Raw genomic sequence first — 25,057 nt, forward strand, 5'->3', positions numbered from 1 at the left:
AAAAAATCGTACACACAGTCCTGGGGGAGACATGATCATTCTCCTTCCCTGGCTTCCCCAGTTCCCCAATATCTCTGCATCACTGAAGAGCTGCTGTAACACACTGCAGGCTCTGATCTCTGTGTTCTGCATTGTTCTGCATTTATCTGAAATCAGATCCTCACTCTATATACCTCCGGGTGTCTGTAAAGTAAATATGCCAGTTGTTAAGGACAAATAATACATTCAAAATTATTCATTATAAAGTAATAGTTAATAAAGTATAACTTTTATCAATCATTAATTACAATTGTCTTTAGGGAATTAGATAATTAAATTGAATGACTAGATCTTGCATTATAATTCCTGATTGTGTTAATGTAATTAGATTGTCTGGCCAGGCTCACCTGGCTAGTCTAATTTAGTCTAATCCAATCTCTGAGTGACTGTTGATATTCGTACCCTAACAGGCAACTGCCATCACTCTACAGGCATAAATTCCTCCTCAGCATCAGTTATGTAACTGTGAAGGCATCTTGTCAGCCTCGTGGACGCTAGTGACCTAGAGAAGCCAGCGAAGATGAGCCCTGCTCTACTGCAAAGTCTTGTGTCTCTCTTCTTGTGTCTTCTTTAGAGTACTCTTGTGAGGACACTTATAAAAACCTCCCTTTCTTCTCCTCACACCACACACCGAGGAAAAGTCCTGGTCCACTCCTATTTCAGATTCCTCATGAACTGTAATAATTCATAAGAATTATTAATTCCTTTTTCTGGACACTCCAAACAGAGCTCTTTACAACAATGGGATTATGTAAAGAGGTACATGGGGAACTGGGAATCCCACTACCGCCACCAGTGTGTCCCCCCATCTAGATGATGCTCCAGTCTGCTCACACACAGCAGCTCTCAGTGGGGAGGAGAGCAGAGTGATATAGCCAGTTCAGAGATGGGGGTTATTAGGAGGCCATGATGGGTAAAGACCAGGGGGATATTTGGCCAGGACACCGGGGTAACACCCCTACTCTTTTTGAAAAACACCCTGCGACTTTTAATGACCATGGAGAGTCAGGACCTCGGTTTTATTTCTCATCCACAGGACGGGATTAGACACTATAGTTTTTACAGTATAGTGTCACCGCACTAGGGCATTAGGACCCACACAGACTGCTAGGTGAGACAGAGCTCTCCTTCCTGGAACAGGATTACTGTATACCCAGATCTCAACTGCCTGCTAGAGACTAGAGAGTAGAGGAGTTTATTGACAAATGCACATGGACATTGGAAGTCTTACTCATGATGATCTCTCAGGACGTGCACAGTACAGCAGACAACCTGGTACGACAGACAACACCACACAATATAGACACTACATTACAAAGCAGTCCATATTGTAATAAAAAGAAACAACCTATTACTCTAATCCTTCTCCTCTACTCTGCTAAAGACATGAATTTGACTGTGGTGCACCCAATATTTCAAAGTCACTTTCACACAAATCATACCGAAATGTGTTTTCAGCCCTTCACAGTCTTATTTTGGGGGACAAGAACTGAAAGACTTCACTTATACATTACTAGATTTCAGTCAACTTCATTGAGGGTAAGTTGAAGTCATAGCACAGTCATACAGCTAATTAATCAGCTCGTTAGATCTCTGGTTTGCACAAAACCCCCTGAGAAGCTTAAACACACACATGCCCGTAGAAATGGATGCACGTACACACACACACACACGCACGCACGCACGCACGCACGCACGCACGCACGCTCGCACACACATACACACTGTTCTCTGCTTCACGAAAATTAAACTACACACACAGGTAACAAGTGATACCTGCATGCACCCTCTCCCATCCCAGTCTCTCAACAGCTCCAGCTCAGAGAAGAAACTTTGCTAATAAAATTGTTCAGGCTGGGTTAATAACTGGACAAGACAGGTGTTGCAAAAATGAAGCCACATGCATACAGAGAGCCTTCTGGTAACAATCAGCGAGGGGCAAGCTGAAAAAGTCTCAAAGCCCTGGTTTTCCAGTCTTTCTATTGAAAAAGCAGTGAAAATCTTTCACTTTGACTGGGGTTCATTGGCCCAGGGTAATAATAATATTAATAAACTTATAATAATGAACAAACTTTATTTTATGTAGCACCTTTAAAAGTAACTTCTCAAGGAGCTTTACAGTAAAAAAAAATTACAAGGAGGGGAGAGAATTAGTATAATTAAAAACAAGGGTTTCCAATTAAATGAAAGCCGTTCTGAAGAAGAACGGTTTTGAGTCTGGATGTGAAATGGCTCAGGGAAGCATTTGGGATGCTTTGGGGTGCAGCAAGAGAAGGCCTTGTTACCCATAGAGTGTAGAGGAGATCGCAGTACAAACAGGAGACCAGAATCAGGAAGACAAAAAGGCAATAGGTCAAACAGGTACTGAGGTGCCAAGCCATGCAGAGCCTTATAGGCAAGCAGGAGGATTTTGAAACCTGTTAGGAAGCCAGTGCAAGGACTCCAGGATAGGAGTAACATGATCTCTTGCACAATCTGTCTTGGCCTGAAATCCGGATGTCGCAAATTAATTTACAACAGTGAAAAGTGACAAATGAGAAATCAGTCTATTACATTTGAGCTCTCCCAAGATTGCAGTCAAGTTCACTGAGAGTAAGTAGCAAGCTTATCAAAGCGGATATCTGATTTACTCTGACTAGTAAGTCAAATGGTTCCTTAATCAGGACATTACATCTCTGGTGCGCAGTTATTGAGTCAGTTTGTAACCCCCTGTATGTTTGTGATGATGCACTTTTCTCCTGCCTCTGCTCGGTTGTTTAAAAGAGACTCTCCTCTGTGTCCAGTTTCCAACATTGGGTGAGCAGGGCCAGTCCACTAAGTGTCCAGTGAGAGGCTGGGAAAATGAAGATGTTTTTTCTGCTGGCGTTTTTTGGGATCCTAATCCTGAACAAGGAAGAAGGTAAGAGACGAATCAGAAATTGAAAATTTAAATGTAAAATAAATGTGCAGATGAATTGTCGTACAAGCATATGTAGCCTATGCAATGATATGCATTTTGTGGACAGTCTGTACATATATACAACACCAATGAAGACTGAGAACTGCAGCTGCTATTGTGCAGCCTGATCCTGGACACAACAGAAGGTAAGAAGACAACAAGCAGCCGATTGCGCATTTAAACTGTGTAATGGAAAGTTACTGAGAATAGGTGTTTTATCCTAAAAATGTTGTTTACGGACAGAGCTGTGCTGCAGAAGCAGCTGAATGCTTAGAACAAAGTGTGACAGCACCCAGCTCGTCAAGGGCACGGGATGTTTTAATAATGTTTATCTCTGCTGCTTGAAGAAGGGAGTATGAGAAGCTATTTGAATAACTGCTCTTCTTTGTTTAAAGCAGAAACCTATAAGGAATCGAAAATTACTGCTTTGCCTGTCCTTGAAGTGTTGCATCAGCTTTAAAAAAGATATAAAACCAGGGATCTCCCTGCTTGCTTTTGAATCAGCTTTCACTTCTCTGCACAGACGGTTGATGGGTTTTTCCCATATTGCAATATGCATAAAGACCTTACTGAGTCAATGAGATAACCTCTCCTGGCTCTTCTTTGATAAAATTCCACAACAATCTTTGGTGACGAGGATGGGATCACAAACCTGAGCGCGGACGGCTGCTGAGACTCAATCCCGGCCTGGACAATTTTAGTGAATTGGACGAACCTCGGGGGATAATCTGTTTATCCTTCCAGAGACAAGTCTGGAGAATTTGCAGCTGTCTGACGTCAGTAAGGAAGGAAAATAAAAGATTATAGTCTGGGTTAGAGTCCTGGCGGAAGAAAATATTTTTATGTTCATCAACTGTGAAGCAAGGGTAATAGGTGTAAGGGGAACTTGCACATGATTTATATATGATAATTAGGGGCCCATAACTATGAAGGATCTTTGTAAGTGGTCAGAATGGACAGGGGAAAGTTAGAAGAGAAGAAGAAGAAAGGCAAGAAAGTGAATTGGACAACTTACGTCAGGGAAAGAGGAATCACAGAAATGATGGGAAGCTTCAAAAAAGGCTAGTCTTGAAACTAAAGAACAGCAAGCTGCAGCTAAAGTCATGGCCATGCGTACTAAAAAGAAAAGGTCTCCACCGAAATTAGAAAGCGGTCTGGATCCAAAGCCTTTTTACTCTGAGAGGTGTCTGACTGGGTGTCAGGGAAAAAAAATAGAAATTAGATTAATGCAAAGTGAAACTTAAATAGTAATATGGAATTTAGTCTGAATAGGAATGTAGAAAAGTGTATGAACATTGGGATAAAAATAAACAGATAAGGGCTTTATTTTAGAGGAATATTGGAGAATTCAACAGAATATCATAGAGAAAACGGAATGGGATGAGGCACAAAAATTCCTGACGTAAAAGCTAAAAGCGATGGCTGAACGAAACGAAGTTCTATCTGCAGAAAAAGAAAAGGCAAAAGGAGAAATAGAACGCCTTAAGAGAGAATCTGGGAGAAGGGTGGGAATTAGTGTGGAGGTTTTTGAAAGAGCATTACCCACCGAAAACTGAGTGGACAAAAGTAACAGCATGTCAGCAGAAGGAAGGTGAGGATGTTTCAGATTCTACAGAAAGGTTTATAGCTTTACGGATAGTATACTCGGGGTAAGCCGATGAGAAGGAAGTGAATGAAGATACTTCCACAGTAATAAAACAAATTTACTTGAGTGGGTTAAAACCTGATGTTGCCAAGAATGTACAACTGTGCTTTCCTGATATTACAGAGAGCGGAGACAGAATTGATTTAATAACTCGCGAAGCATGTACGCGGAGGTAAAAAGACTCCCAAGGAGGAGAAAAAGGAGCCTCCAGTTTGTCGCAATTATAGTGTATATTATATTAATATTATACCGAGATATAAGAAAATAATGATGACTGGGATAAATCTTCTGATTGGGCATATCCAGATGGGGAAAAAGGGGGACAAAACCCCAAAGATAAAACTACTAATAAACTGGTGCTTATTACTAATTTTACTAATTTTGGAGGAATTGTACGAAAGAGGCTTGATTTCACATTTAAAGAACATGTCAGAAGCTGTAACGTGAAGAAATAAATTGAATCTAGTAAGCCCCTTTGTAGCCTTCCTAAGTTTATCTCAGGATTTAAATAAAAGTAAAATAATCTTACAGTGTGCAGTAACTGGGGGACACAGGAGCACAGCTGTCCTGTTTTTAGACTAAAACAGCATACAGTTTAAAGCAGATACAAGCTGTCACAGTATGCTAGGGAAAAGATGTACAGTTTCAACTACTGATGTGGGTGGGGGACACCCCAGACCTATTGGGCTAGGATGCCCTGCAGCATTTATAAGGAATTACTGTATGAGCTATGTGATATTGTGATTGTTTCACCTAATGAGGGAATCCATAAGGCCACTCCAAGTATAAGATCTTCGTAGGGAAAAAAGGGTATAAAACCAACTGCATAATTAGGCCAGGGTGAATTCCTTCTCAGACAGGTCATCTGTATGTAATCTGTATGTGAGTGAAAGAAATGGATTGTGAGCTACTGTGCAGGCGCAGGTGCATGAGGGTAGGCATCGTCTGGTGGATTATTATTCAGGACCCCTCGATGCAGTGACCAAGGGGCCATGTTTATGTGTTGTGCAGGCTACCTGCCGGATGTATAAACTGTGAATAATCCGGTGAAGAACAAGTAGACCGAATGAAAAGATTTAATTGAAACTTGTAAATATGCTAAATGGAAAATTGTAGTGATTTATATAGACTGTATATATACATTTGGTGTATGCCACAATTTTGGATGGCAGTGGAGGAATAGGGATTTCCTCAACATGGCAGGGACTCCAGTTAAGAATACTGGGTTTGTCTCTGAACTGTTAGAAGCTTTGCAGCTGCTGACTGAAGTAGCTGTGGTAAAGTGTAAGTCACATAATAAAGAAAACCCCAAGCTTCTCTCCCTGTCTGTGTCTCCATGGAGAAAAGCTGGGGTATGCGAAAAGATGAATTCCTAATGCAAGTAATTGTATAGGGCTAATAAAACAACATTATATTATATTATATATGAGTCAAATGGTGTGCCGGTTACCCAAACCTGGGTGGGGACCGGGTTTGAAGCAGTAGCCACTTATGTGGTATCTCGATGTGACGCTTATCAAAGGAACTCAACTACAGTTCAGGTGCTTGTACTACAGCTCAAAAGGCCTGCTTCTGAGGAACCTTTCATGCACTGGCAAATTGACAATTGGTAAGGGAAAACCTGGTCTCCTATAATCTGTTATCCCAGTGGGTCGATGCCACTGCCTCTTTGTCTACCAAACACTTGATGACAGAGATACAGTAAGCTCTCGGTGGGCACTGCCCTCCCTCTTGTATTGTGATCAAGGGACACACTTCACAGGGAAGGTGTGTAAGGCTGTGGCTGCGTTATTCGGGGTGAGATGGGATCTTCGTTGCACCCATCACCCTCACTCTACTGGAACAGTGGAACGAAGGAACAGAACTCTGAAAGATCAACTAAACATCAGACTGAAGGAACGCCAGGGGCAGATGAAACTGCAAATAACAGCTCCCTAAACTGTTCCCTGACTTGGGAACCACCACTGGCCAGATCAAGAAGCCCTGAAGCAGATGACACCAGTCCCGTGCCGCCGGGAACATCGCAGGCCCGGAATAGAGGCCCAGAAGGAGATGATGGCCGGACACGAATTAAGTACAGACTGCAAAGATCACTGAAAATGAGAATTGATGAGCACACCCATGATAAGGGGGTGAATGGAAATACATACATTTTAGCTCTGTCACATTTCTATGCGAGCAGAGAGAATCAGAGTTTGTGTTGGGTTTGCACAGCGGGGCTCCAACCTGCTGTAGGGGGGTTACCCTTGGGAGTGATTCCCCTAGATGCAAATGATTATTGTGGTTTGTTTGTTCATAATAAGATGTTTTGCAGGAACGGAACAAAGAGAAATTTTACAGCTAGAATTGTTCTGCAAAACGGCACAGCTGAGGCAGGGGAACAATGTCTAGATTTTTCTAAGAGTTATTACCTAGTTGATGACCTATCTTGAAAACCCCCCTAAGATTATGCTGGGCTCTAGCCCACAGGGATTTACCTGTGCTGTAAGAAATAATGTGTGAATAAGGAGAGAGGCATCAAAGATACACCTGCTTTCTTTTCATGGTTAAAATCATTATTTGGGTCATTGGGACTGTTTTTCTTGAAACTACAGTATTCACGCCTGTTGTTGTAGTGTTTTTGCTGTTGTGCTGTTGTATGACTTATATTATTCCAATGTTTCGATCTATGGTAATGAAAATGTTTACGCATCAATATGCACTGCTCAGAACAGACTCCGAGGAGCCCTGGGACCCACCAGGTGAACCCTATGAGGACTCTGTGGTGCGAACATATTTAAGGATAAAAAGGAGGGAATGGAATGGAAAGTTACTGAGAAATGGTGTTTTATCCTAAAAATGTTGTTTACGGACAGAGCTGTGCTGCAGAAGCAGCCGAATACTTAGAACAAAGTGTGACAGCACCCAGCTCGTCAAGGGCACGGGATGTTTTAATGTCTATCTCTGCTGCTTGAAGAAGGGAGTACGAGAAACTATTTGAATAACTGCTCTTCTTTGCTTAAAGCAGAAACCTACAGTATAAGGAATGGAAAATTACTGCTTCGCCTGTCCTTGAAGTGTTGCATCAGCTTAAAAAAGATATAAAACCAGGGCTCTCCCTGCTTGCTTTTGAATCAGCTTTCACTTCTCTGCACAGACAGGTGATGGCTTTTTCCCATATTGCAATATGAATAAAGACCTTACTGAGTCCATGAGATAACCTCTCCTGGCTCTTCTTCGATAAAATTCCATGACAACTGTTCTTCGTTTTCCCTCAGATTTAGGCTGAGTGCACTGTGAGAAATCACAGACAAAAAATCTTTCGACTGTTGCATTCTTGATCAAACCGAAAATTAATCATAACAAAACCTCGATCACAGAGCTGAGAGGAAGTGTGCCGACACATCTACACATGTTAAACTAGTGGCGCTCTTAGTCACATGAAAATAATGCACAGAAACGAAGCAGATTAAGAGTTTCAGAGCCACAGCTGTACTGATCTTGTCTCATCATCTTGTAGTTTCAGTAGGTCAGAGCTGGATGAGAGACACCACTCCTTTTCCGATTCCCACCTGAAGTTACTCAGCTTCATTTGAGTAAAGGAGATCAAAGAGTCAAAAAGGAGGTCTGAGCTCATGGTAAAAGCACAGTAAAGTGTAGTAAAGAATGGGGAAGTCATGGTTGGAGCGCAGTAAAGTGTACAAGATCTGCCCCCATGTATCTTAAGATAGTTTTCTAGATTTTGTCAGGATGATGAGAGGTTGATGAGATTAATTGAGCACTTATCTGTCCAGGGGTTCTATAGTGGTCAGCCAGGGTGTGAAGGAGGGACAGTGGTCCTGGATGACTGATCTCAAGCCTGTTCTGTATGAACCCCTCTGTCTCTCTAGTGTCCAGCTCTCCTCTGTCCAGGAGCTCTATAGTGGTCAGTAAGGGTGTGAAGGAGGGACAGTGGTCCTGGATGACTCATCTCAAGCCTTTTCTGTATGAACTCCTCTGTGTCTCTCCAGTGTCCAGCTCTCCTCTGTCCAGGAGCTCTATCGTGGGCGGTCAGGATGCGGAGGAGGGAGCGTGGCCCTGGCAGGTCTATATCCAGACCCAGGTTAACCACAACAATGCCACATTCTGTGGTGGATCCCTGATCAGTAAGCAGTGGGTTCTCACTGCAGCGCACTGCTTCAAACCGTGAGTGTGTCCTGAAATCCCTGTCTGCCTTGCCACATCTCTGGGAACTGCTGTAAAAACACCTTTCATTCTTTTCCTACTCATTTTTCAAAACTGATTAAGTTCTCAGCCTGTTCAGGTGTGCTCAGACAGGGTCCTATCTGATTAGAACAGTCCATTCCACTAATTAGCCTGTTCAATTTAGCTGTTTTTCTACGATTCTCCCAAACAAATCCTTCTGTATAAAAAACAATCAGAGGACAGTGTAAGAAAAGAGGCAGCTATATCAGTTTAATCTGGTTTTGATCAATGGTCTGGATTAAAATCAAACATTAAAACTTGCCCCGTCTCAACGTGTCCCGGAAATGACAGAGCCAAAGAGGTCTTTGGTCAAAATGTGTCTCCAAGCAGTTTTATTGGCATTGCAATTGTTAATATTTACTCTGGATACTAATTATCTGATCCCGCGACCAAGTACACAGAATAATAATATTTATTATTCTTGTATTTCTATTAATTATAATATTTAATACAGTACCAATGTATAAATTGAACATTATTATTATTATTATTATTATTATTATTATTATTATTATTATTATTATTATTATTATAAGACTGTCTCTTTCAGCTCCTTCTTGCTCCAGCATTCCTTCGTGAGGCTGGGGGCGTACAAGCTGGACCAACCCTCCAAACACGAGGTCAAGAAAAGCATTAAGAAGGTCGTCCTCCACGAGCAGTACAAAGAGAAAGCAGCATACGGCTTTGACATCGCCCTGGTGCAGCTGGACAGCGAGGTGTCCCTCTCTTGTTACATCAGTCCTGTCCAGCTCGTCAAGCCCAACGATGTCTTCACGGAGGACACAGAGTGCTGGGTCACTGGGTGGGGGCGGACTAAAGAGAATGGTAAGAAATGATGATCAGGGCTCCTGTGTTTCTTGTTAGGACTCAGGAACTAAGACTGCAGCCCACAGCCGGTCATTCTGCACATCTCTCTTGTCTGGTTGCTGTGAGTTCATTCAGACATCTAACCCAGTCATTTACTTGAAAGAAGGGAGCGTATCAGCTTCAACAACCTCATGGTGTATATTGTTCTAGATCAGCAGTCAGCTGACATGGCACACGTGTCATTGGCATGCAAAGGGATTTTTAATGGCATGTGTAATGAGAGTGGCACGTGCAATAGAAGACTAATAAGCCATGAAGAAGTTAAAAAACAATAGAAACTGTGTTTGACTGTCTAATCCCCCTATAACACGCCACCCAATGAAAGTGCTTTGGTGTAGAAAAAAAAACGATTCACTTGGTTTGCTTGCTGCTTTATTTTTAGCAGGGATAGCCAACTATATTAACAGGAAAGCTCACAATCTGTGCTGCTAATAATATTTATTTTGGTATTTATTGTGGCATGCTCATAGGTGAGATGGTTGTGCCTGGTGTCTGAACATGAGGACAAGCAGTCATGAGGTTTTTTTTTAATAAATTAAGAAAACTAATGCTTTATACCTGGGAAGGTGTTGGAAATAAAGTGTAATGAACAATGCATGTCATTCTACTTGTCTTTGGCTTTGTAGAATATAGTCACTATCTTTTTGTCACTCCAGTACCACTGGCACCCCCTCGCACTCTGCAGGAAGTCCAACTGACCATCGTAGACAACAGGTGCTGTCAGATCATGTACAACAGCAACGCTACTATCAGGGAAGACATGATGTGCGCTGGGGATGAAGATGGACAGAAGGACACCTGCAAAGTGAGTTCACCATCCGCAGTGTAAAGACAGAAACCAGACCAGTTGGTGCAAAAATTCAAGACAACTCATACATGGTGGATACATTTGGAAAAGTTTTTCAGAATGATAACTTTACAAATCAAAAGTGATCACGCTTTCACCTTTATAAAACAGCAATCTGTGTGTGATCTACTGCCACTAATCATCCAATTCGATTTTAGCAAGTTAGTTTATAACCAACAGTTTCTCCAGGACCAATATCACCCTGCAACTCAGAACTGGCAGCCTCACTGGAGCTCAGCAGTGTGAGCCTGGCCAGTACCTGGATGGGAGACTCCTGCGAAAGCTGAGGCTGCTGCTGGAAGAGGTGTTAGTGGGGCCAGTAGGGGGCGCTCACCCTGCGGTCTGTGGGGGACCTGATGCCCCAGTATAGTTATGGGGACACTCAACTGTAAAAAAGGCGCCGTCCTTTGGATGAGACATAAAACTGAGGTCATTAAAAATCCCAGGGCATCTCTCGAAAAGAGTAGGGGTGTCACCCCGGTGTCCTGGTCAAATTTCCCCCTGGTCTTTACCCATCATGGCCTCCTAATAACCCCCCTCTCTGAACTGGCTTCATCACTCTGCTCTCCTCCCCTCTGGGAGCTGCTGTGTGTGAGCAGACTGGAGCTTCATCCAGGTGGGGATTCACACTGGCGGGGGTGGTGGGGATCCCCATTACCTGTAAAGAGCTCTGAGCATCCAGAAAATAGTTATATAAGTGTAAGGATATTATTATTATTATTATTATTATTATTATTATTATTATTATTATTATTATTATTACGTTCTTCCAAAATGAGCCTTGAAAGATTTGTGAAAAATGCATACTGTGAGCATGTCATTACCGTTGAGCAACAGACAGTTATGTGCAAAATTACTCACGTCATGATGGAGTTGCACCACTTTGATTTGCAAATATTTACACTAAGCACAGCCCTGTATTGTCACCGTGTGAAACTATTCCTTCATCATTCCTCATTTCACTCCAGGGTGATTCTGGGGGACCTCTGGTGTGGAAGAAGGGGGACAGCTGGATCCAGGCTGGGATTGTGAGCTTTGGAAGAGATTGTGGTAGGCCCTACTCCCCAGGAGTCTACACCCGGGTCAGCAGCTTTTCGGATTGGATAAAGGAACACAGTGGAGTCTGAGGAGTTCTACGGGATCCAGGGGAGAGCGCCTTCTGGTGTAACTGGCTGCTGCTGCTGCAACTGCAGAATCTGATTCCATCTGATTAGATTGCCCGTCTGCACAAGATAATTGCATGTGAGAATATGCCAAAAGATAAGACTGGGAGATACAATAAAGATAAAACAGTGAGCCGGAGACAGAAGTCTTACAGACCTTTTTTAAGTGTGTACCATAGCTATGAATTATGGATTAAACAATAAATGTTAGATCTTGTCATTTCAGGATAAAACAGCTGGGCATGGCCATCCACTTTGAGTATTTTGTTGAAATAAATGGATTTGAAATTGGGGAGTCAGTTCTGTGTCATAAGCATTGTGATACAGTACATCAAGAAATAACTAATATTTGTAGCCCCAACAGATGAACAGATGGAATCACTAGCAAGACGTGCTTTTGCCTGCTGCTGTGAGAGATCAGTTGTACTCTTATTCAGTTGACCATTGAGCTCAATAAAATTGCAAGCACTGAAACTCCTGGTCTGGGGCTGTTCTCTTTCCATCGCTGTATAGAAAATTGACAAAACGCTGTAGCCCCACCCAACCTCACTGCAACGTGGTAGCGCCCTCATGTGTCAGTCTGAATGTCTGTGTGCATCAATATTTTGGTTCATATGTCTCAGCGTCCATGTAATAATAATAATGAACTTTATTTTATATAGCGCCTTTAAAGGTGGCTTCTCAAAGCGCTTTACAGGATGACAAGAACAATAACTAAAAAGAATACACAAGACAAAACACAGTTACAATATACAGAGCAGACCGTGGATGGTGGTACTAAGAAAAGCAGAGGAGTGAAGAGTGGAACCAGTTAAGTAAAGGCTTTTCTGAAGAAGGGTTTTGAGTCTGGATTTGAAGGAGTTTAGAGATGGTGACTCTCTGATATCCTTGGGGAGAGAGTTCCAGAGCTTGGGGGCATAACAGGAGAAGGCCCTGTCACCCATACAATGTGGGGCTGTACTGTCTGCACTGGGTCTATACCGTGACTGTACGGGTCTGTACCGAGTCTGCACTGGGTCTGTACTTTGGCTGTATCGATTTTGAACTGGATCTGTACTGGGGCTGTACTGAGTCTGCACTGGGTCTATACTGGAGCTGTATTGGGGCTGTATCGAGTCTGCACTGTGTCTGTACCGGGTCTCTAGTGATGTTCAGAGAGATATCTAAAGGCATCTAAAGGCACGGCAGGAATCCAACTGAGTCCAATAGAAATAACTGTTTCCGACTGTGAAGGGGTTTCTGTACGATCCCTGCTGGATCTCCTTGGTTGAGGAAATAAGGATGAGACCCTCCATCCAGTTGTGACCAAACAGAAAGTATTGACATCTCAGACTGATTAACATTATCATTGGGCACCCCTGGAAAGCCCATCCATTCATTTCTGGGAAATAATTAAATGTTAAAACGTGTGCAGGAACCCTAACCTGCCAGGCACAGGGTGCAAGGTAGCATTCTACCCTTGTTGGGATGCCAGTCCTTGCAGGACACACACACATGGGGGACAATTGGGTGCTGCTCATTCACCGCTTAACCCAGGCAGAGCTTCCTTAGAACGGGCTGAGCACACAGCAAACAGGAGCTCCGGGGCAAAAAACCCACACAGACACAGGGAAGAGGCACCGAAACTGAGGGCACTGCCACTGATGGGACAGAAAGTGACAGGATCAAAACGGAGATCCGGATTCGAAATGCTTACGAAACCAGGTTTCTGAGCTATCCACAACACTGACATCCCGAAGATCCAAGCTGCGCCCGAATGGACCGACACCGAGTTCCTGCAGGGGGGCTTCAGAACTGAACTCAGACACTGTTGCACTGCATAATATCTACCTCTGAACGCGGAGGCAGAATGGAAGCTTTAGTGAACAGCACAGCTTCCAAGGAACAGCTAATTAAACCTAATGAACTAAACTTACTAACTAAACTAACCTAAACTACTTCCCCCACAGCCCCTGGAAAAAAGGAGGTACAACTAAAGTTCAGTTCCATGGTACACCATGGCAAGCGAAATCCTAGCAGCTGGGTTTGTTTCCAGACTGGGGGGGGGGGGGGGGGGTTCTACAAGAATCCGAAACCAGGTTCTTGTGGCTTCAGCAAAACATGAGTTCAAAGATGCTGCTGGATTCATTTAGCTGCTATCATTCCATCCTCCGTACAAAACTCTAAAAACCTGCTCGTCCGTAACGTCTGCGGTAATTTCTTTCATTTCTATTATTATTTCTATTGTTATATTATTAACAGGAATGAACTGCAGACAGCATGACTACCTCGGGCTGCCAGAGCTATAAGAAAACCTGCTGGATCACTCTCTAGTCCCGTATCCACAGGTCTAGGGCTGTCAGTAATGTTTCCGACAACATCAAGAGATTCCGTTCGAAAACCCAGCACAACCCAGGAAGTTCTGAAATAAAAAGAGCTCAAATGTTTCCTATATTCATGATCACCCATCAGGACTTTATCTGCGACGCAGGAGTCACAGCTGTCTGCTTGCGACTTCTAGGTCATTTTCCCATTGGACTGGCTCTAATTCAGTTCCTCCTGGAGAGTGTACACCAATTTTCAGGAGCTCACTCTCGACAGGTCTGAAATCCTGTACTCTTTTCTATACTCTGCTGAGAACAATAAGTCTCCTACAAAGGCGATTTGTCTTTCGTAGGGCTCTAATTCCATTTCTCCTGGTGTGAACACATCCTTTCTCCCACTATCATGTAGAACCTTAAATTTGACTTCATTTGACCCAAATCTCTGCCCACTTCTCAGTCTTATCCGAACTGGACTGTGTCAAACTCAGGGCATCCTGGGGGGCAATTTCTAGCATGTATTTCCATTATGGGTGTACAGACAGCTGGGTTTTTCCTTTGCTAAGAATGGGAACATGTGAACATGTGAAAGCTCCTGCAGTGCTTTATTTCTGGATGTTCTTGCTTTCTCTGTGGGGCTCTGTACAGACCCACTCCAGCGATGAAAGCCAGTTGTACCTCCTGGAAAACCTGGGAGACCTCCTGGGAAGATCTAAAGGTTGCTGCTGGGAGAGGTGTTAGTGGGGCCAGCACGAGGTGCTCACCCTGTGGTCCACGTGGATCCTAATGCCCCAGTATAGTGATGGGGACACTATACTGTAAACAGGCACCAACCTTCAGATGAGACATAAAACCAAGGTCCTGACTCTCTATGGTCATTTAAAATCCCAGGGATTTCTTGTAAAGAGTAGGGGTGTAACCCCGGCACCCTGGCCAAATTTCCCATTGGCCTTTACCAATCATGGCCTCCTAATAATCCCCATCTATGAATTGGCTTCATTACTCTGCTCTCCTCCCCATTAATAGCTGATGTGTGGTGAGCCTTCTGGCGCACCATGGCTGCCTTCGCATCATCCAGGTGGGGCTGCACATTGGTGGTGGTGGAGGGGATCCCCATTACCCGTAAATTACTTTGAGTGGAGTGTCCAGAAAAGCGCAATATAAGTGTAACAATTATTTATTACTTTTCTTACCAGTTTCAGACCACTGGCCTTTAATTAGCCACGTCCACTTCTCTCTCTGTTGTCCCACAGCTCAGGTACACAGATGAACTACAGTATTATCAGATGTAGTTCTTTTCTCTGCAAGGAAACAATGCAATGATCCCTTATACTGGCATTATTAATATATTATTATTATTATTATTATTATTATTATTATTATTATTATTATTATCAAATTACTGCGTCATTTGTCCACTCATTATCAGACTGGTATGGGTTGAGATATCTTAGAGCGCACCATGGATTAGGAATAAGGAATGTGGAACAAAAATAAGGAATAGGGAACAGGTAGAGGGAATGAAAGAATTAGAATTAAAAACAGATCAATACGTTTACAATTAAATCATTGGGATCAAGTACATGTAGCAACGGTAATTAAGTACAATTAAAACACAGATCAAGAAATGTGGAATATGGTGTGATGAAAAAGAATTAAAAATAGGGAACTACGTTCTGGCACATAGAGTGTAAGGAGCAGGGTTGATGAGTCTTGGATGCTATTTGTTATTAGGTTGGCTCTAGTGTCTGCCTGCAGAGGGCACCCTTGCTGACTGTAACTCAGGAAACTGCTCAGTTATGTTACACTACCGCCAAAATCATAGCTACAGGCCGACACCTGCTGTGCACCTGGACAAAGCTGTTCTCCACATTAGAACTTTTACGTGTGAGAGCCCAATCTGTACTCTTTTGTTATTGTTGTAAGTAATTAAACCATTTTTTTCTTTTTAGAATCATAAGACGAGTAAGAATATTGTTCTTAAAAAAGGAGCAGAATCACTTAAAAATACTACCACCGAATTCTGAAAATTCCCTGCTAATAAACACACACAACAAGACAGGAAACAAACTGAGAGAGAGGAGATCACAGAGAAACCCTCAGTAATAAACACACACAACAGGACAGGGGAAAGCGGGACAATACATCAACGTGTCAGAAGGGTTTCTAGGTGACAGTGCTTGAAAAGGCTGATACATTCTTCTAATTAAGCCGAGCTGGTTGTTGTACCAAAAATCAAGATATTCTGCTGGAGTTTTTAACCCAGTTCATTCTTCTCAGTGTAATATCTGATACAGTATGTCTCCAATACAAAGGGTGATGCACAATACAGCAATGGTCTGAAACTCTTCTGTGAGCTGCGTAGCTGCTAAACGATTGCATTTCATTTGATTTTTCATAGCTGCTGGTGACAAAGGCATTTATTTTCTGGATTTCAATTATTATGTAGTGTTCCACAGAGACGTGCTAATCTTCCTTTCAATCGTGCTATTCTGCAATTCCCGCCCAGGACTTGTAATGAATTCTGATTCCTAGCTATTACATGAGAGGAGAAAAACAAATGACATTTACCATATGTCTGGGTTTTGTGAATGGCATTTATTTGCTTTACATTTCTAAAATATTTTTTCCTAAAAGGAACAGGAAGTGAATGCTTCACCATTCGCTAAATGTAGTTTTTAATTTGGCATGTGAGCCAAAAACACTGACACATAAACTACATTTTCGGAAGCCCCACACACATATCGCCACTATTTACGGCATGATACACTTTCAGATAGACCAAGCAAAGTAATGTGAAAATGAGTAAGGAATATTACTGAGCTAAAGAATTATGTGAAGTAATATCCACAGATATCCATACATCAACTATTACACCTGTTTTTGCAGATAGCCTTTATCCACATGCAATTATTTACCCCACTGTCGATAAAATTAAATTAAATGTTTCAAGCTCTGCATACTTCAACAATATAATGGCAAACTACAATATTAAGAATTGAAATATATAAATAGATAATGTGATCTTAATATAATGCAAACTTCAACAAAATAATGGAAAAGTACAATATTAATGTAGTACAATATTAATAATGTAGTAGAACAGTCTTATCACATTAAGGGCTACAATCACTGTGCAGTATAATGTTCATGATGATGCACATCTGTAGCAAAAATACTAGTTGGCAACAGAAATTCACAAATTAAAAGTTTAATGTTCCATGTGGGTCTACAGTTACAGTCAATCTACTCTCCCTGTGGATTTGTATTCAAATAATAGTTGCAGAAGTGTGTGTGTGTGTTTGAGGAAAAGCGTGAGCTGCCCAGAGTGTGTGTTTCTTGCTGCGCACCGGAACCCTGACCCCTCTCTGCACAGAGCTGGTGATCTGCTGAGAGAGAAATCTGCTGATCTGCCAACATGGTGATCTGCCTGCCGATACGGCTGGCGTATCTTGATGTTCCTTCTTTGGTTCGGAGCCGTTTATCTGCATCTGGTCTCCAGGCTGGCTTGTCTGCCTGATCTGAAATAAACAGGAAACTGCAAAGATACGAGACGCAGCTCCCTTTTCACACTTTCAAATAACATTCTACAATCTGAGGATCGGCCTCAGCTTCTGAAAAAGGTGTGCTGTTTTTCTACACTCTTTCTCTCTCACCGTTCCAAAAAAACGTACACGTAGTCCTGGGGGAGACATGATTATTCTCCTTCCCTGGCTTCCCCAGTTCCCCAGCTTGCATAATAATTCCTGATTGTGTTAATGTAATTAGATTGTCTGGCCAGGCTCACCTGGCTAGTCTAATTTAGTCTAATCCAATCTCTGAGTGACTGTTGATATTTGTACCCTAACAGGCAACTGCCATCACTCTACAGGCATAAATCCCTCCTCAGCATCAGATATGTAACTGTGAAGGCATCTTGTCAGCCTCGTGGACGCTAGTGACCTTGAGAAGCCAGCGAAGATGAGCCCTGCTCTACTGCGAAGTCTTGTGTCTCTCTTCTTGTGTCTTCTTAAGAGTACTCTTGTGAGGACACTTATAAAAACCTTCCTTCCTTCTCCTCACACCACACACCGAGGAGAAGTCCTGGTCCACTCCTATTTCAGATTCCTCATGAACTGTAATAATAAAGAATTATTAATTCCTTTTTCTGGACACTCCACACAGAGCTCTTTACAATAATGGGGTAATGTAAAGAGGTACATGGGGAACTGGGAACCCCACTACCACCACCAGAATGTCCCACCATCTAGATGATGCTCCAGTCTGCTCACACACAGCAGCTCTCAGTGGGAAGGAGAGCAGAGTGATGAAGCCAGTTCAGAGATGGGGATTATTAGGAGGCCATGATATGTAAAAACCAGGGGGAAATTTGGCCAGGACACCTGGGTAACACCCCTACTCTTTTCGAAAAACACCCTGCGACTTTTAATGACCATGGAGAGTCAGGACCTCGGTTTTATTTCTCATCCACAGGACGGGATTAGACAGTATAGTTTTTAAAGTATATTGTCACCACACTAGGGCATTAGGACCCACACAGACTGCTAGGTGAGACAGAGCTCTCCTTCCTGAAACAGGACTACTGTATACCCAGATCTCAACTGCCTGCTAGAGACTAGAGAGTAGAGGAGTTTATTGACAAATGCACATGGACATTGGAAGTCTTACTCATGCTGATCTCTCAGGATGTCCACAGTACAGCAGACAAACTGGTACAAGAGACAACACCACACAATATAGACACTACATTACAAAGCAACCCATATTGTAATAATTGTAATCAAAGTCACTTTCACACAAATCATCCCGAAATGTGTTTTCAGTCCTTCTCAGTCTTTTTTGGCAGTCAAGAACTGAAAGACTTCACTTGCACTTAACTAGATTTCAGTCAACTTCACTGAGGGTAAGTTGATGGCATAGCACAGTCATACAGCTAATTAATCAGCTCATTAGATCTCTGGTTTGAACAAAACCCCCTGAGAAGCTTAAACACACACATGCCCGTAGAAACGGATGCACACACACACACGCACACACAGTTCTCTGCTTCACGTAAATGAAACTCCACGCACAGGTAACAGGTGATACCTGCATACACCCTCTCCCATCCCAGTCTCTCAACAGCTCCAGCTCAGAGAAGAAACTTTGCTAATAAAATTGTTCAGGCTGGGTTAATAACTGGACAAGGCAAGTTTGCGTTGCAAAAATGAAACCGCGTGCATACGGAGAGCCTTCTGGTAACAATCAGTGAGGGGCATGTTAAAAAAGTCTCAAAGCCCTGGTTTTCCAGTCTTTCTAATGAAAAAGCACTGAAAACCTTTCATTTTGACTGGGGTTCATTGGCCCAGTGTAAAAGTAATATTAATAAACTCATAATAATGAACAAACTTTATTTTATATAGCACCTTTAAAAGTAACATCTCAAGGAGCTTTACAGTAAAAAAAAATTTCAAGGAGGGGAGAGAATTAGTATACTTAAAAACAAGGGTTTCCAATTAAATGAAAGCCGTTCTGAAGAAGAACGGTTTTGAGTCTGGATGTAAAATGGCTCAGGGAAGCATTTGGGATAGAATCCCAGGGCTTTGGGGTGCAGGAAGAGAAGGCTTGTTAACCACAGAGTGTAGAGGAGATCGCAGTACAAACAGGAGACCAGAATCAGGAAGCCAACAAGGCAATAAGTCAAACAGGTACTGAGGTGCCAAGCCATGCAGAGCCTTATAGGCAAGCAGGAGGATTTTGAAACCTGTTAGGAAGCCAGTGCAAGGACTCCAGGATAGGAGCAACGTGATCGCTTGCACAATCTGTCTTGGCCTGAAATCCGGATGGCGCAAATTAATTTACAACAGTGAAAAGTGACAAATGAGAAATCAGTCTATTACATTTGAGCTCTCCCAAGATTGCAGTCAAGTTCACTGAGAGTAAGTAGCAAGCTTATCAAAGCGGATATCTGATTTACTCTGACTAGTAAGTCAAATGGTTCCATAATCAGGACGTTAGATCTCTGGTGCATAATTATTGAGTCACTTCGTAACCCCCTGTATGTTTGTGGTCTGCAAGTCTACAGCACTGTGAGCTATATAAAGGCAGGTGTACGTGCATTTCTGCTGTCTCTGCTCAGTTGTTTAAAAGAGACTCTCCTCTGTGTCTAGTTTCCAACATTAGGTGAGCAGGGCCAGTCCACTAAGTGTCCAGTGAGAGGCTGGGAAAATGAAGATGTTTTTTCTGCTGGCGTTTTTTGGGATCTTTATCCTGAACAAGGAAGAAGGTAAGAGACGAATCAGAAATTGAAAATGTAAATGTAAAATAAATGTGCAGATGAACTGTTGTATAAGCATACGTAGCCTATGCAGTGAGAGTTTGTGGGCAGTCTGTACATATATACAACACCAATGAAGACTGAGAACTGCAGCTGCTATTGTGCAGCCTGATCCTGGACACAACAGAAGGTAAGAAGACAACAAGCCCCCCATTGCTCATTTAAACTGTTCTTCGTTTTCCCTCGGATTTAGGCTCAGTGCACTGTGAGAAATCACAAGCAAAAAATCTTTCGACTGTTGCATTCTTGATCAAACCGAAACTTAATCATAACAAAACCTCAATCACAGAGCTGAGATAAACTACTGGTGCTCTTAGTTACATAAAGACGACACAAAACGAGGCAGATTAAGAGTTTCAGAGCCACTGGTGTACTGATCTTGTCTCATTATCTTGTAGCTTCAATAGGTCAGTGCTGGACCCGTTCTTGTCCGATTCCCACCTGAAGTCATTCGGCTTTGTTGGAGTAAAGGAGATCAAAGAGTGAAAGGGGAGGTCTGAGCTCATGGTAAAAGCACAGTAAAGTGCAGTAAAGAATGGGGAAGTCATGGTTAGAGCACAGTAAAGTATACAATAAGAACTGCCCCCATGTATCTTAAGATAGTTTGCTAGATTTTGTCAGGATTAGAGGTTGGTGAGATTAATTGAGCACTTCTCTGTCCTGGAGCTCTGTAAGGGTCAGTCAGGGTGTGAAGAAGGGACAGTGATCCTGGATGACTGATCTCAAGACTGTTCTGTATTAACCCTTCTGTCTCTCTCCAGTGTCCAGCTCTCCTGTCCAGGAGATCTACTGTGAGTCAGGGTGTGAAGGAGGGACAGTGGTCCTGGATGACTCATCTCAAGCCTGTTCTGTATGAACTCCTCTGTGTCTCTCCAGTGTCCAGCTCTCCTCTGTCCAGGAGCTCTATCGTGGGCGGTCAGGATGCGGAGGAGGGAGAGTGGCCCTGGCAGGTCTATATCCAGATCCAGGTGAACCACATCAATGCCAAATTCTGTGGTGGATCCCTGATCAGTGAGCAGTGGGTTCTCACTGCAGCGCACTGCTTCAAACCGTGAGTGTGTCCTGAAATCCCTGTCTGCCTTGCCACATCTCTGGGAACTGCTATAAAAACACCTTTCATTCTTTTCCTACTCATTGTTCAAAACCGATTAAGTTCTCAGCCTGTTCAGGTGTGCTCAGACAGGGTCCTTTCTGATTAGAACAGTCCATTCCACTAATTAGCCTGTTCAATTTAGCCGTTTTTCTACGATTCTCCCAAACTAATCTTTCTGTATAAAAAACAATCAGAGGACAGTGTAAGAAAAGAGGCAGCTGTATCAGTTTAATCTGGTTTTGATCAATGGTCTGGATTAAAATCAAGCATTAAAACTCTTTCCCCGTCTCAACCTGTCCCGGAAATGACAGAGCCAAACAGGTCTTTGGTCAAAATGTGTCTCCAAGCAGTTTTATTGGCATTGCAATTGTTAATATTTACTCTGGATACTAATTATCTGATCCCGCGACCAAGTACACAGAATAATAATATTTATTATTCTTGTATTTCTATTAATTATAATATTTAATACAGTACCAATGTATAAATTGAACATTATTATTATTATTATTATTATTATTATTATTATTATTATTATTATTATTATAAGACTGTCTCTTTCAGCTCCTTCTTGCTCAAGCATTCTTTCGTGAGGCTGGGGGCGTACAAGCTAGACCAACCCTCCAATCACGAGGTCAAGAAAAGCATTAAGAAGGTCGTCCTCCACGAGCAGTACAAAGAGAAAGCAGCAGACGGCTTTGACATCGCCCTGGTGCAGCTGGACAGCGAGGTGTCCCTCTCTCCTTACATCAGTCCTGTCCAGCTCGCCGAGCCCAACGATGTCTTCACAGAGGACACAGAGTGCTGGGCCACTGGGTGGGGGATGACTAGAGAGAATGGTAAGAAATGATGGTCAGGACTCCTGTGTTTCTCGTTAGGAGAAACCTCAGGAACTAAGACTGCAGCCCACAGCCGGTCATTCTGCACATCTCTCTTGTCTAGTTGCTGTGAGCTCATTCAGACATCTCACCCAGTCATTTACTTGAAAGGAGGGAGCGTATCTGCTTCAAAAACATCATGGTGTATATTGTCCTAGATCAGCGGTCAGCTGACATGGCACACGTGTCATTATTGGCATGCAAAGGGTTTTTAACGCCATGTGTAATGAGAGTGGCACGTCCAATAGAAGACTAATAAGCCATGAAGAAATTTATACAAACTGTGCTAGACTGTGTAATCCCCTATAACATGCTACCCGATGAAAGTGCTTTGGTGTAGAAAAAACGATTAACTTGGTTTGCCTGCTGCCTTATTTTTAGCAGGGATAGCCAACTATTTTAACAGGAAAGCTCACAATCTGTGCTGCTAATAATATTTATTTTGGTATTTATTGTGGCATGCTCATCAGCTGAGATGGTTGTGCCTGATGTCTGAACATGAGGACAACCAGTCATGATGTTTTTTTAATAAATAAAGAAAATTAATGCTTTATAGCCGGGAAGGTGTTGGAAATAAAGTGTAATGAATAATGCATGTCATTCTGCTTGTCTTTAGCTTTGTAGAAAATAGTCACCATCTTTTTGTCACTCCAGTACCACTGGCACCCAATCGCACTCTGCAGGAAGTCCAACTGCCCATCATAGACAACAGGCGCTGTCAGTCCATGTACAACAGTGAGATAATCAGGGAAGATATGATGTGCGCTGGGTATGAAAATGGACAGAATGACACCTGCATGGTGAGTTCACCATCTGCAGTGCAGACAGAAACTAGACCAGTTGGTGCAAAATTCAGGACAACTCATACATGGTGGATATATTTGGAAAAGTATTTCAGAATGATAACTTTACAAATCAAAGGTGATCACGCTTTCACATCTATAAAACAGCAATCTGTGTGTGATCTACGGCCACTAATCATCCAATTCGATTTTAGTAAGTTAGTTTATAACCAGCAGTTTCTCCAGGAGCAATATCACCCTGCAACTCACAACTGACAGCCCCACTGGAGCTCCGCAGTGTGAGCCTGGTCAGTACCTGGGTGGGAGACTCCTGGGAAAGCTGAGGCTGCTGCTGGAAGAGGTGTTAGTGGGGCCAGTAGGGGGCGCTGTGGGGGTCCTAATGCCCCAGTATATTGTTACCCATCATGGCCTCCTAATAACCCCCATCTCTGAACTGGCTTCATCACTTTGCTCTCCTCCCCAATGAGAGCTGCTGTGTGTGAGCAGACTGGAGCTTCATCCAGGTGGGGGGACACACTGGTGGGGGTGGAGGGGATCCTCATTACCTGTAAAGAGCTCTGAGCGTCCAGAAAAGAGTTATATAAGTGTAAGGATATTATTATTATTATTATTATTATTATTATTATTATTATTATTATTATTATTATTATTATTATTATTACGTTCTTCCAAAATGAGCCTTGAAAGACTTGCGGAAAATGCATACTGTGAGCATGCCATTACCATTGAGCAACAGAGAGTTACATGCAAAATGACTGACGTTATGATGGAGTTGCACCACTTTGATTTGCAAATATTTACACTAAGCACAGCCCTGTATTGTCACCGTGTGAAACTATTCCTTCTTCATTCCTCATTTCACTCCAGGGTGATTCTGGGGGACCTCTGGTGTGTAAGGGGGACAGCTGGATCCAGGCTGGGATTGTGAGCTTTGGAATAGGTTGTGGTAGGCCCAACTCCCCAGGAGTCTACACCCGGGTCAGCAGCTTCACGGATTGGATAAAGAAACACAGTGGAGTCTGAGGAGTTCTACGGGATCCAGGGGAGAGCGCCTTCTGGTGTAACTGGCTGCTGCTGCTGCAACTGCAGAATCTGATTCCATCTGATTAGATTGCCCGTCTGCACAAGATAATTGCATGTGAGAATATGCCAAAAGATAAGACTGGGAGATACAATAAAGATAAAACAGTGAGTCGGAGACAGAAGTCTTACAGCCCTTTTTAAGTGTGTACCATAGCTATGAATTATGGATTAAACAACAAATTTTAGATCTTGTCATTTCAGGACAAAACAGCTGGGCATGGCTGTCCACTTTGAGTACTTTGTTGAAAAAAATGGATTTGAAATTGGGGAGTCAGTTCTGTGTCACAAGCATTGTGGTACATCAAGAAATAACTTATATTTGTATCCACAACAGATGAACAGATGGAATCGCTAGCAAGACGTGCTTTTGCCTGCTGCTGTGAGAGATCAGTTGTACTCTTATTCAGTTGACCATTGAGCTCAATAAAATTGCAAGCACTGAAACTCCTGGTCTGGGTCTGTTCTCTCTCCATCGCTGTATAGAAAAGCCCCACCCAACCGCACTGCAGCGTGGTAGCGCCCTCATGTGTCAGTCTGAATGTCTGCGTGCATCAATATTTTGGTTCATATGTCTCAGCGTCCATGTAATAATAATAATGAACTTTATTTTATATAGCGCCTTTAAAGGTGGCTTCTCAAAGCGCTTTACAGGATGACAAGAACAATAAATAAAAAGAATACACAAGACAAAACACAGTTACAACACACAGAGGAGACTGTGGGTGGTGGTACTAAGAAAAGCAGAGGAGCGAAGAGTGGAACCAGTTAAGTAAAGGCTTTTCTGAAGAAGGGTTTTGAGTCTGGATTTGAAGGAGTTTAGAGATGGTGACTCTCTGATATCCTTGGGGAGAGAGTTCCAGA

General features: G+C 42.7%; 3 protein-coding genes across 3 annotated transcripts in view; all 3 read left to right on the forward strand.

Moving 5' to 3' along the window:
* Window positions 1-25,057, forward strand: part of LOC102697987 (transmembrane protease serine 9-like) — a 60,062-nt gene that overhangs the window by 20,495 nt on the left and 14,510 nt on the right. The window lies entirely within an intron of this gene.
* On the forward strand, window positions 2,402-12,197 carry LOC138238090 (serine protease 27-like). The gene is made up of 5 exons (XM_069187969.1): window positions 2,402-2,938; window positions 8,612-8,786; window positions 9,397-9,671; window positions 10,370-10,518; window positions 11,529-12,197. Exons 1-5 carry the CDS (start codon window positions 2,881-2,883, stop codon window positions 11,685-11,687), a joined length of 816 nt encoding a protein of 271 aa, XP_069044070.1. The 5' UTR covers window positions 2,402-2,880; the 3' UTR covers window positions 11,688-12,197.
* On the forward strand, window positions 19,682-24,640 carry LOC138238092 (serine protease 27-like). The gene is made up of 6 exons (XM_069187973.1): window positions 19,682-19,941; window positions 20,173-20,288; window positions 21,216-21,390; window positions 21,997-22,271; window positions 22,965-23,110; window positions 23,981-24,640. The coding sequence occupies exons 2-6, from the start codon at window positions 20,231-20,233 to the stop codon at window positions 24,134-24,136; spliced, it is 810 nt and encodes a 269-aa protein (XP_069044074.1). The 5' UTR covers window positions 19,682-19,941; window positions 20,173-20,230; the 3' UTR covers window positions 24,137-24,640.

The sequence above is a fragment of the Lepisosteus oculatus genome, chromosome 4 (genome assembly GCF_040954835.1).
Source record: "Lepisosteus oculatus isolate fLepOcu1 chromosome 4, fLepOcu1.hap2, whole genome shotgun sequence".
Classification (NCBI taxonomy): domain Eukaryota; kingdom Metazoa; phylum Chordata; class Actinopteri; order Semionotiformes; family Lepisosteidae; genus Lepisosteus; species Lepisosteus oculatus.